The following is a 12,602-nucleotide window of genomic DNA, read 5'->3' on the forward strand; positions in this document are numbered from 1 at the left end:
CAATATTACAAACAGGAGATTAAGATTAAACTGAGACAGGGGAGTGAGGTGAAGGGATAAAGGTTTCATAATGTCAAGCAGACTGTTTACATATCTCAAGTGAAGAATTGCTGCTCCATTAATTGCAGCCCTATATAGAGTGCTTCAATGTTTCATGTGCTGGGTCCTGGAACAGCAGGAAAAACTTCCCCAACTCCAACCAATTCTTCACCACAATTAGGCCATTGGGCAAGAGGTAAACAGCACAATAATAATGTATGAGAGGACGTCATGGAAGAGCAATTAAGATATATATCTATATGACATCTGCATGCACTTCCTGTCAGCAAAATGTTACTTCCTGCTGTCATGTTTATCCTCACACTCCTGTCGACTTTTTTCCATTATAAATTCCTATGTCCACATTTTATCATGTTGACTATTTATGTAAACTGGTCATAGGAACATGAGGAGGCCATTTAGCCCCTCGAGCCTGTTCTGCCATTCAACAACATCACGCTTGATCTACGACCTAACTCCATATCCTTTGCCCCATTTCCGTTAATACCTTTGGATAACCAAAATCTATCAATCTCAGATTTAAAATTAATTGACCTAGCATCAATTGCCATTTGCGGAATAGAGTTCCAAACCTCTACCACCCTTTGTGTGTAGAAATGCTCCTAACTTCACGCCTGAAAGGTCTGGCTCTAATGTTTAGGCTATGCTCCCTAGTCCTAGACTCCCCAACCAGAGGAAATAGCTCCTCTCTATCTACCCTACATGTTCCCCTTAATATCTTGAAAACTTCAACTAAATTCCTCCTAGGGAACACAAACACCTTGTTTGTGTAATCTCTCCTTGTAATATAACCCCTGGAATACCGGTATCATTCTGGTGATCATTAAGGTGCACTCCCTCCAAGGCCAATATATCCATCCGAAGATGTTGTGCCCAGAACTGCTCCCATTCTAGGTGTGGTCTATCCAAGGCTTTGTACAGTTGTAGCATAACTTCTCAGGCCTTGTGGTCACATTGTAATGATGCATTTCCACCAGCAGCGGCGCTGTAACAGTTCAGTTTTGCTTCTCCCAGCTTGTACTGTACTGCGGAGACACTCTCATTCTATTTTTCTGCTCCCCAAATTGCCATAAATGTTGTAATTTAATTACAATGACTATGAAATCAAAATTATAATATAAACTGAACTTATGACTGCAAAATGGTGACTGAATTACATTTGCACATCCTGATCCAATTATCTCCCACTCTCCAGCCCTACTTCACCTGAATAATACACTTGGTCTCGATTTCCCCCGTACATCACTTGAGATTGGCTCGTGTGTGGAATCAGACATCGAAGGAGGCCATTCAGTCCGGTGTGCCTGTGCCAGCTATTTGAAAGAGCTATCCAATTAGTCCCACACCCCTGCACATTCCCCAACCCCCTGCAAAATTTTTAGTTTCAAGTATATATCCAATTCCAGATCACTGCGTAAAAGAAATTCATCCCACACACCCCTACCCTTGATTTTTTGCCAATTATCTTAAATCTGTTTCCTCTGCTCTCTGTTCATAAAGGATGAAAGGATAAACTGGACTGTGAGCCGCCCCAGGTAACACTTGCACACCTCCTAATGAGCAACATAAGAACATAGACCTCAACTCCCGCTACCTTCTCAATTAGTGAGGGGTGCCAGTATCTGTCCGTGTATGACAGAAAAAGATCATGCAAAATTTTAAGTGGTAAATTATTGGCACGTCAATTCATTCTTTCAGACCTCTGCCGTAAGTTTTTTTTCTTACTTACTCATTCATATTTTAGTAATCTTAGAGTACCTGTACTGTTAACCGTTCCGGTCTCCTATTATAAAAAGGGTATGGAGGCACTGGAGAAGATGCAAAAAAACTTATAAGAATGATGGCAGAACTGAGAGATTATACCCATCAGGAAAAATTGAACAGGCTGAGGCTCTTTTCTGAGGGGTGACCCGATAGTGGTCTGTAAGATGAAAGGGTTTGATAGGTTGTGTATGGAGAAAGAGTCAGACTGAACACTGAGCTCAAAGTAAAGTCTTTTATTCTTTTACGTAGTCTTTTATTGCAGGTCTCCAGAATGCCTCTCCAACCTGTGAAGCCTCCTTAAATACCTGTGCTCCCAAGGGATTATGGGATCCCTTGGGACTCCGGAGGATGAGCCCTCTGGTGGCTGTACAGAGTAAATACAAGTCCACATATATAACAGGCAGAAGTAGAGAAGATGTTTCCATTTGCAGGGAAGACCAGAACTAGTGGCCATAAATATAAGATAGTCATTAACAAATCCAACAGAGAATTCAGGAGAAACTTCTTTACCTCGAGAGTGGTGAGAATGTGGAACTCACTGCCACAGGGAATAGTTGAGGCAAATAGTATCAATGCATTGAAGGGGAAGCTAAATAAGCAAAGAGGGAGAAAGGAATAGAAGGATATGTTGACAGGATTAGAGGAAGAAGCTGGTGTGGAGAGTGGACCAGTTGCATCGAATGGCCTGTTTCTGTACTGTAAATACTACGTAAAAGTATGAAATAATCCTTAATTCTTTCATATTCTTCCCATATTCCTCATCAAGGATTTTTCTTAGTAGGATTTCCATCCCCCTCCTCATTCCTACTTACACTCAACCCAACTGATACAAAGCTCAAAATGGAACTTTTGAAGTAAGTGACGTACCCTCTGCCACTGCCTCACACACATAAACACACACAAACACACACACAGCCTTATTCAGATACCGGGCTCACTCTGGAAAACCAGCGAATCCGGTCAGGTATCCACCTCTCTGCCCTGTTCAACTGTGGGCCCAACTGACATAGACCCCAAATTAGGAATGTCAGGGGGTGAATAAGGTCCCACTTTCAATTCTGTATCACCACCGAATCGCTTCGGACCTCTATCCAACAATGCACCAGTTCTCGGCAGCCATATTTTTCCCAATTTAACTGGCCCGGCTTTGTCCCCCTTTAAATCGGAAGGAAAGCTGCTTTCTGCTGAGCTATGAGGACAGGGTCTCTTTTACTGGATGTGCCAGTGCAGAATGTTGTGCTTGGGAAATCAGTAACTCATTGTGACAGGAAACACAGGTGCACAAAGTCTTTCCACTCTCGTGCAAGTATGGGCACCACCCAGTTTTCCTTCTTTCCTGATGTATCACTGCATGTCCGGTCTTGTATGGGATTTGTGTATAGTCAGCTGCTAGTTTATTACTGAGGAGTGTGACTGTGGGATAAGACAGAGGGTCAGGGGAAGAGTGAACGCGTAGAGCGCACACCACCCTGTGCCGACGGTCAGCATCTCTGTGGTCAGCGCGAGGTGGGTGGGGGGGCTTGACCCATCCACCTCCACGGAGGTGTGTGGGGGACCTGACCCATCCACCTCCATGGCACGAACCTGGTATTGCAGTACTTCCAGGAACGGTGCTTGGGCTCTAGGCCTTTTGGCTAAGAGCATTAGCGCAGGGTGATCCTTGATGTGTGCAAGGTGACCTCTGGCGTTTGTGATCTGACAAAGAATTGGAAAGATTGGCTACGAAAAATTAAAAAAAAAAAATCTCTGTGGTCAGCGCGCACAGCCTGTTGATTGCTGACAGACTGTTACAGCAGCTGCAGCTCTCCAGTGTTGTTAATGCATTGGGTCACACGGACTCTTCACCAATGTGACTGCCTGTGTTTACTTTGTGGGTGGATGCACCATGATGTCAACACAGAGATTAACAAGGGAAGGGTGGGAACTGCCCGCTGGTAGTGAACAGATGCGACTGCGAGTGCTGGATTCTTAGTCACACTCTTATTAGCCTCAGAAGTTCAGCTTTCCTAGGGGTTGCCACTTCAACTTAAATCAGTCCACAGGTGCTGTGCAACAACACCAGCTTTGCAGCAGCTGCAAGCACAACTTGTATTTGTATAGCACCTTTAACATAGTAAAAGGCCCCAAAGCGCTTCACAGGAAAGTCATCAAACAATATTTGATGCCAAGCCACATCAGGAGATATTAGGGCATATGACCAAAAGCTTGGTCAAAGAGGTAGGTTTTAAGCAGCGTCTTAATGGAGGAGAAGAGATGCGGAAAGATTTAGGGAGGAAATTTTAGAGCTTGGGGCCCAGGCAGCTGAGAGCACGGCCACTAATGGTGGAACGATTAAAATTAGGGATGCTCAAGAGGCCAAAATTGGAGTGTAGAGATTTGGGCTTTGCTGTGGCTCTCGCCTCCGAGTCAAAAGGTCGTGGGTTGAAGTCCCACTCCAGAGACTTCAGCACAAAAATCTAGGCTAACACTTCCAGTGCAGTACTGAGGGAGTGCTGTCTTTCAGATGAGATGTTAAACCGAGTCCCTGTCTGCTCTCTCAGGTGGACATAAGCGGTCCCACTGCATTATTCGAGAAAAGCAAGGAGTTCTCTCCAGTGTCCTAGTCAATATTTATCAAGAGAAATTGTCCCCATTGGCGGAAGGGTCGAGAACTTGAGAGCACAGATTTAAGGCGATTGGCAAAGGCGGCATAAGGAAAAAACTTTTTTTTACACAGCAAGTGGTTAGGATCTGGAATCCACTGCCTGAAAGGGTGGTGGAGGCAGACTCGATCACTGCTTTCAAAAGGGAGTTGGATAAGTACCTGAAAGACATTTTTTTGCAGAACTATGGGGAAAGAGCGAGGGAGTGGGACTAGCAAATGTGCTCTTGCAAAGAGCCGGCATAGGCTCGATGGGCCGAATGGCCCTTTTCCGTGCTGTAAACATTCTATGATCTCGGAGATGGGTAGGGCTGGAGGAGGTTATAAAGATAGGGAGGGGAGAGTCCATGGAAGGATCTGAAACAAGGATGAGAATTTTAAAAATTGAGGCATTGCTTAACCAGGAGCCAACGTAGGTCAACGAGCACAGGGTGATGGGTGAACAGGACTTGATGTGAGTTAGGACACGGGCAGCCGAGTTTTGGATAACCTCAAGTTTACATAAAGAAGACTACAAGAGTCTGGCTCCGTTGACCATGCTCTGTGTAGAATTTACCCATATCTCACAAAGATTCCAAGTACCTTTCCCCTACAGAGGAGAAGAATCCCTTTCTGGGCTTTTAAAATGAGTTTAAAGGGGCAGGCAAAGCCTGCGGGGGATAAAAGGGGATGCATTCATGGAGACCCCCCCCCCCCCCCCAGTGTTTGGACTCAGAGGAAAGGGCCTAAATTACAGAAGCTTGAGATCCCCTAAACATCTATGGGAAGGAGCATATCAATTTTAAGATTCTACAACATTTTGGCTGCGAAAAAGAGTTACCAAATACAGGAGGTGGGGCCAAATTCGTGCATTAAGGACCCCAGGCTATTCACCCTCTAAGAGATAATCGAATTACCCAATCAAGCACAATGGAAATCATGGTCAAGAAACTGGACAATCCTAAAACAATGCAAACCCAGTGATAGCACATTCTCACAACCTAATCGAGTTACTGCTGACAAAGGAGACATTTGAAAATCAATGGACAGAACAGTTTAAACAGAGCCCAAGAGATTTGATGGGAGATAACGGAGGCTTTTTTTTGGGATATATCTATCCCCCAGTTTTACAAGGAAAGACTAGCAGAACACAGGAGAGAAGCAGAACACAGACTCAAAAGGAACACAGACAGACACAAGCAGCCGGAGTGAAGAAATGGAGTCATGAAGGAACCTACAAGAAATCGTCAAGGACCGACTGAGCACGAGGCCCATGAAATGGAAGGTTGTCAGCAACCAAATTGCCAAACCGGGCTACCACAACCAGTGAAACGACCAACCAAAACCAACTCAGCAAAAACCCGAAGAATCGACATTTATTTCCACTCTACAATCTACTTCTGAACGGCCAACGAGTGAGAAATTACTTAAAAGGACTAACTAAAACCAAAGGAAGTGGGTACTTATCCCGTACATCCGAAACGCAACTTACCGCATCAACGGACGCACCCCAACCGAAGACTACGCAGTCCGAAGTCCTGTCCTCAGTCCGGGGTGCGGCTCGCCTAGAAGGCCAAGTGCAGCGAACCCCGAAACCGTGATTCACCGGCAACTGTCTAAAGGGATTGGTGAGCATAGCCCCTGAACCCTGAGAGCTATAACTTAGTTAGTTAGGGAAATTGGGAGGGGAGAGGCTGGGATAACTTGTGTAAATGTATCTGCATTCTCCTCTTTACCCCATTTAGAGTTTAAGCTGTATTCTTTTCCCCACAGGCTGTAATTTGACATTTTATTCAATGCGTTGTACCCCTCAGTGTGTATTGGTCTGTGTGTGTTATTAAAGGTGTGCCTTTTACTTCTTTTTAAACACAATAAAGCTATACCTGCTTCCTACCTTGAAACTGATTGTCTGTCCAAGTCTGTCACAGTCCCTTCATAATTCCAGTATCTAGAACCAAGGGTGTGGGAGCGATTCGGAACCGCTCATATAAGGTCAGAAGGGAAAGCTGACCCCCTGCAAACCACCCCTTACATCTGGGTTAGGTGGTTTGTGGGTTTAAGTCCATTAACAGGGTCTAAGTTTATAATCAAAGCCATCAATTCCAATACAGCACTGAGCGACTGCCACATTTCAAAGCCCTTTCTGCTTGTTTAAAGAACATGCTGCTGTTTGAAGAACAGTAGGGAATTCTCTTGGCCAAACAAAACCAAGAAATAAATTAACTAGTCATCCATCTTATTGCTGTCTATTAGATGTTGCTGGTGCAGAATGGTTGCCATGTTTACCCATCATAGTCATAGGCAGTCCCTCGAAACAAGGATGACTTGCCTCCATGCCAAAAAAGGATGAGTTCACAGGTGTTTCCCGAACGACATCCTGAAGGGTGGAAGATGCCTGTGCGTGGATTTTTTTAACGTGTGGTGGCCATTGCACACCAGTCACCACACGGGCTTGACAGAGCTAGGTCTTGGTCCAGTGGCAAGGATTACCCAAGATGACTGGAGACCTGCTCTGCTGCACGGACCGAGTGCGCACACATATTGCAGTGTGGGCTGGCCCGTGCTGCCCCTGGGCCCTCGGCTCTTCTAGGCCCCAAACTCACGCCTCTCCTGGGCCCCGACCTCACCGCTCCTGCTGTATCTGCCCACGCTCCAATCACCGACCTGGACCTTGATGACGTCACTCTTTGCTGCTGTCGCCCTCCTGCACCAGCTCGCACTTCTCCGAGGCCTCCGCGTTGCGTCCGGGTCGCTACACCTCCACGCCTTTTATGGCCCCGACCTGCTGCTGGTGTTCTCACAAAAAAGTAATTCATTAGGTGACGCATTTTGATGGGATGAAGAAAGAAAGACTTGCATTTATATAGCACCTTTAATGACCTCAGGACATTGCAAAGCGTTTTACGTTACAACAGTGACTACACTTCAAAAGTACTTCATTGGCTGTGAAGCACTTTGGGATGTCCTGAGGTCACGAAAGGCACTGTATAAATGCAAGCCTTTCTTTATCTTTCTTTCTTTACAGCCAATGAAGTACTTTTGGAGTGTAGTCACTATTGTAATGTGGGAAACGCGGCAGCCAATTTGCACACAGCAAGCTCCCACAAACAGGAATGAGATAATGACCCGATAATCTGTTTGTGATGTTTGATGAGGGATAAACATTAGTCAGGACGCCGGAGATAACTCCCCTGGTCTCCTTCCAATAGTGCCATGGGATCTTTTGCATCCACTCGAGGGGGCAGATGGATCCTTATTTCAGCCCTCACAAGATGCTACACAAGTGCAAGCATTATAATAAAATTATCAAGGAATCTGCAGTAGGTAACAGCACTTTGTACCAGACTGCACACACATGTTATACTGGAGTTTGATTTTATTTAAGTTCTTATGCAGGCTCAAGTCCTGATTTTTTCTAACAGGAACTCAACTGGATCTCAGCAATCCAGTCTTGAGATTTAAAATAACAAGACGACTCCTAACTGGCTCCATTTCTGTGCTTTTCATTAGCGGCATCAGTTTTTTTTCCCCACCGTCAGCACAGACGCAGAAAAGACACCCAGCAAGGGCGTGTTCAAAATAGCCTGGGTGATTAAACTCTGGAACACTGGCAAAACTGGTTAATTCAGACCCATTAAAAATGTGTCATTAAAACAAATCGACCAACCCCTCTTGTTCTAACTCATGGAAAATAAATTATTTTTACTTTTGCGACATTGTGATTGCCTACTGTTTATAAGATGTAATGGGAGTTCCCTCCTTGCGTGGGAGTTGCGGCTGGATCAGGAGCAACCTGGTACTACAAGCACAGGACACGCAGTGTTACGATCTACAGTTTTTTTAAACATGCTCGGAAAGGGAGACCCTCATACTTAATGAATCGGATGTCGGGGTCATTCCCTTAAGGGAGGAATGCCCAAGTATTTAGCCTTCGGTGGCTACTTAATGTAGGGTCTTTTAGCCTTGAGGCCATTGATAAAGAAAGAATACTTGGATTCTATAGCGCCTTTCACGACCACCGGACGTCTCAAAGCGCTTTACAGCCAATGAAATACTTTTTGGATTGTAGTCACTGTTGTAATGGGGGAAACGCGGCAGCCAATTTGCACACAGCCAAGCTCCCACAAACAGCAATGTGATAATGACCAGATAATCATTTTTTTTGTTATGTTGATTGAGGGATAAATATTGGCTCTTCTTCGAAATAGCGCCATGGGATCTTTTACGTCCACTTGAGAGAGCAGACAGGGCCATGGTTTAGCGTCTCATCCGACAGACGGCACCTCTGACAGATCAATTATGATAAAGCTTGAATCGGTGTTCCCAATAAATTGCAGACATTTCAAGCTGTTCATAGAATCATAGAAATTCAAGGCACAAGAGGCTGCCATTCAACACATTGCGTCTGTGCCGGCCGACAGTGTGCTATCCAGCCTAATCCCACTTCCCAGCTCGTGGCCCGTAGCCCTGTTGGTTACAGCAAAGTGCATATTAAAGCACTTTTTTAATGCGATGAGCGTTTCTGCCTCAGCCACCGATTCCAGATACCGCCACCGCCCCCTCACCCCGACTCTGGGTGAAAAAAGTTCTCCTCAAATCCCCTCTAATCCTTCTACCAATTGCTTTAAATCTACGTCCCCAGGTTAGTGAGCTCGCTGCTAAGGGAAATAGGTCCTTCCTATCTAGGCCCCTCATAATTTTATACACCTTAAGTTGATACTAACAGATCTTGGATTTATCCACCAATGAGGGAACAGCACCAAGAACAACCATTTACAAATCTCCAGGGCCACAATATTTCAATCGGACAAACCAGCGAATGATATAAACGCAGATAGAACAGAGTTTGCCGTGGCTAGATTGCCAAGGCTTGGGGGCCATGTGTGGTCACATCTCAAAAGGAACAGGACCCTCTCAGAGTCTGACCCTGAGTGTACGTTTAACACGGGGGTACGACTTAAACTTAGTTTAAGGCAATGCTTTACGCTCCACAGAAACATCTTATTTAACTGCATGTCATTTGAAACCTGCTTGTATCTCTCTCCCCCATCCCGGAGATTGAGACTCATATCGGTAGAATTTACAGCCGTAGGCCTTGATTTTCTCCAATATATATATACACACGATTAACTTCTGACCCACTTCCTTTGCAGGGTAATGATTTTGTTGAATGTTGTGAGCAGCACTTAGGAAGGTTCGAAGACCGAATATGAACAGGTAGTACATGTCCATAAAATAGCTGCGACTTTGTGTCCTGCTGTAATACATTAAGAAAGGCTCCGCTGATCTGCAGCAGTGAGCAGGATCCTCCAGCACATCTGATGTGGCCAGAGTTTGGTTTTTGATGTTTCCATCTCGTCGCCCAAACATCCTGCCGACTTACAAGAGTCCCAACCATTCCGGGTTTTTACAAGCGGACGACGTCTTGGCAAGCGATGGCTGACTGCTGAGTGGCAATCGTGGTCATTAACACCTGGTGCACAGATGCCAGTTGCAGCTGCTGAGGGAAAGCCAAAGAGGAGGGCCAAGGCAAAAAGAGGGATGGGATAAGGGGCTCAAGGTTGCACCCCCCAAATGAATCCAATAGTTCTGAATGGGGGCAAATGATGCAGGAATCTCCACTTGATTAATTCAGAGTCACATGGTGGTCACTGGAACTTCAAGGATGGGGTCGTTCATTAAACCCAGAGCTACAATCTAAAACCAACACCATTTCAGCACAGCAAAGGATTCCCAATCGTGAACAGAGCCGAATTCTAGATTGGGTCACAATTCATTGATGTGCTCAATCCTAAACTGGGCATCACAGTTAGGGAACAGAGTTTCAACCCACCACCATGGTGCCAGGCTGCAAGGGAGTCATTGCATATCCTCACACACTGTGGGCAAAGATTAAGGACACAGGCTGTACGAAATGCATAGCCAGTGCGCTGACTCGATGCCCACAGTGGTTTGGAGCAAGGAAGCACAGCTCCCGATGCTGGAGCTGCCTCACATCAAATATCCACGGTATTTATGTAAGGGTCTGGCAGGATATCAGATACCATCCAATCACTGCCTGGAGCATATAGTCAAGCTTTACAGTGGGGGAACTGGGATCATGATCCCAACACTCAACCACATCACTAACCCAACAACTTCAGGATGTCCCAAAGTCAATGAAGGACTTTTGAAGAGATCGGGGCCCCGGGGGCGGCCACAGGCCCGGGGCAGCATGTACCAGCAGCAGGGTCGGGGCTCAGGGAAGGTGCAGCACGGGCCAGCAGTAAGGCCGTGAGGCTCACACTGCGACCTTTGAATTCCAAGGTCAGTAGGAGTATGTGTGCGTACTGGGTCCGTGCAGCGGAGCTCGGTCTCCAGTCGTCTTGGTCAACTCTTGCCACTGAACCAAGACTGTGCTTTGTCAAGCCCGTGTGGTGGCTGGTGTGCAACGGACATCCCACGTTAAATAGAATCCATGCACAGGCATCTTCCACCCTTCAAGAATGTCAGGTCCCTCACGTGAACTAATTTTTTTGGTGTGGAAGCGGATTGTCCTCGACACGATCGACTGCCTCATACTATACTACTATACTTTTGAAGTGCAGTTACCATTGTAACATAGGAAAAGCAGCAGCAATTTGCGCACAGCAAGGTCCCACAAACAGCAATGTGATAACAGCCAGATAATTTGTTGGTGGAGGGATAAATGCTCAATCGCATCACTAACCCAACACTCAACCGTATCACTATCCCAAAACCAATGATTATAATATATCTCCAAATGTCTAATTTCTACGGTTTTAAAATATAACATCTCTCTAAAGGAATGAGAGCATTAAATTTAATAGCTGGTAACACTGGCTGTGCCAATACTGCCCACAAAGGACACTTTTGTAACGGTTAATTGTCCCACAGCTGTTAGGGCAGGAGTTTGTTTAGACAGCAAAACCAATTTATTTGCATCATTAAGGTTCAGCCATCCTCTCCTGAAGAACACGGACCCATTCCTGAGGTATGGTTCCACATGCATCAGTCCCCCTCCAGTGCCTCAATCAGGTGGCCATTTCTTCCTGTGCAAGTCTAGACAGCCCACGCCAATTGGCTTTATGAACTTCACCTGACGTCCCCACATTAGAACTTTCCACCTGAGGTCACTGGATGTCACATGGAAATTCCTGCTCAATTCCTCTCCCTGATCCCCACCAACCACCAACCTAACTTTCATCCTGGCTTAGTTACCTCAGCACAAACCAGGGATCGTATCTCGCATCATCCTGGGTCATACGACTCAATCAGTGAAAAGAAAGAACTTGTATTTATACAGCACCGTTCAAGACCTCAAGATGTCCCCAAACCAATTAAATACTTTTGAAGTGCAGATCCTGTTGCAATGTAGGAACAGCAGCCAATTTGCACACAGCAAGCTCCCACAAACTGCAATGAGATAATGGCCAGATAATCTGTTTTTAAGTGATGTTGGTTGAGGGATAAATGATGGCCAGGACACTGGAAGAACTCACCTGCTCTTTTTTGAGCAATGCCATGGGACCTGTTACATCTTCCCGGGGCCTCAGTTTCAAGTCTCATTCGAACGATGGCACCTCCAACAGTGCGGTACCCCCTCAGCACTGCACTGGGAGTGTCAGCCTAGATTTTGTGCTCAAGTATCCGGAGTGGGACTCAAACCCACAACCTTCCGACTCAGAGGTGAGCGTGACGTTATCAACAAAGCCCTCAGGGAACTAGTGCTTTTTTTTTTTCGAAACAACAATCAATTGGATCAGAAAGACATCAGAACACTTCTTCAAAAAGCCTGAAATGACCTAAAACTCCGTGTGTGTATTTGTACCAACTCTGTCCAACATACCAGAATTGTTCAGTTTACATACCAGTAGAGATGATGGGCAATTTTCACATCGCAGATAGCTCTCCGCAGCAGGAACCGCACCAGGGGGCTATCCAGGTAACACTCAAACTTCAGGGCCTGCAAGACATTAAAAAAAAAACACAGGTCACAGATAATGTCAAGGGCACTGTCTCTACTTGGGACAGCATCCCTCTGAAGCTATATCGCCATTAATGCAACTGAGGCTCGACTATATCTTTGTTCAAATCAGTCCATGGCCTCGCCCCTCCCTATCTCCGTGATCTCCTCCAGCCCTACGACTCCCCCCCC

The 12,602-nt window shown here is 45.8% G+C and overlaps 1 protein-coding gene across 3 annotated transcripts in view; it reads right to left on the bottom strand.

The window, feature by feature from the left end:
* pik3c2b (phosphatidylinositol-4-phosphate 3-kinase, catalytic subunit type 2 beta) overlaps positions 1-12,602 on the bottom strand; it is a 187,432-nt gene that overhangs the window by 38,618 nt on the left and 136,212 nt on the right. For all 3 annotated transcript variants that reach the window (XM_070859224.1, XM_070859226.1, XM_070859225.1), the window contains one exon: positions 12,316-12,410. In XM_070859224.1, the coding sequence (XP_070715325.1) occupies positions 12,316-12,410 (95 nt within the window). The remainder of the gene's footprint in view (positions 1-12,315; positions 12,411-12,602) is intronic.

This window comes from Pristiophorus japonicus, chromosome 17 (genome assembly GCF_044704955.1).
Source record: "Pristiophorus japonicus isolate sPriJap1 chromosome 17, sPriJap1.hap1, whole genome shotgun sequence".
Lineage (NCBI taxonomy): Eukaryota > Metazoa > Chordata > Chondrichthyes > Pristiophoridae > Pristiophorus > Pristiophorus japonicus.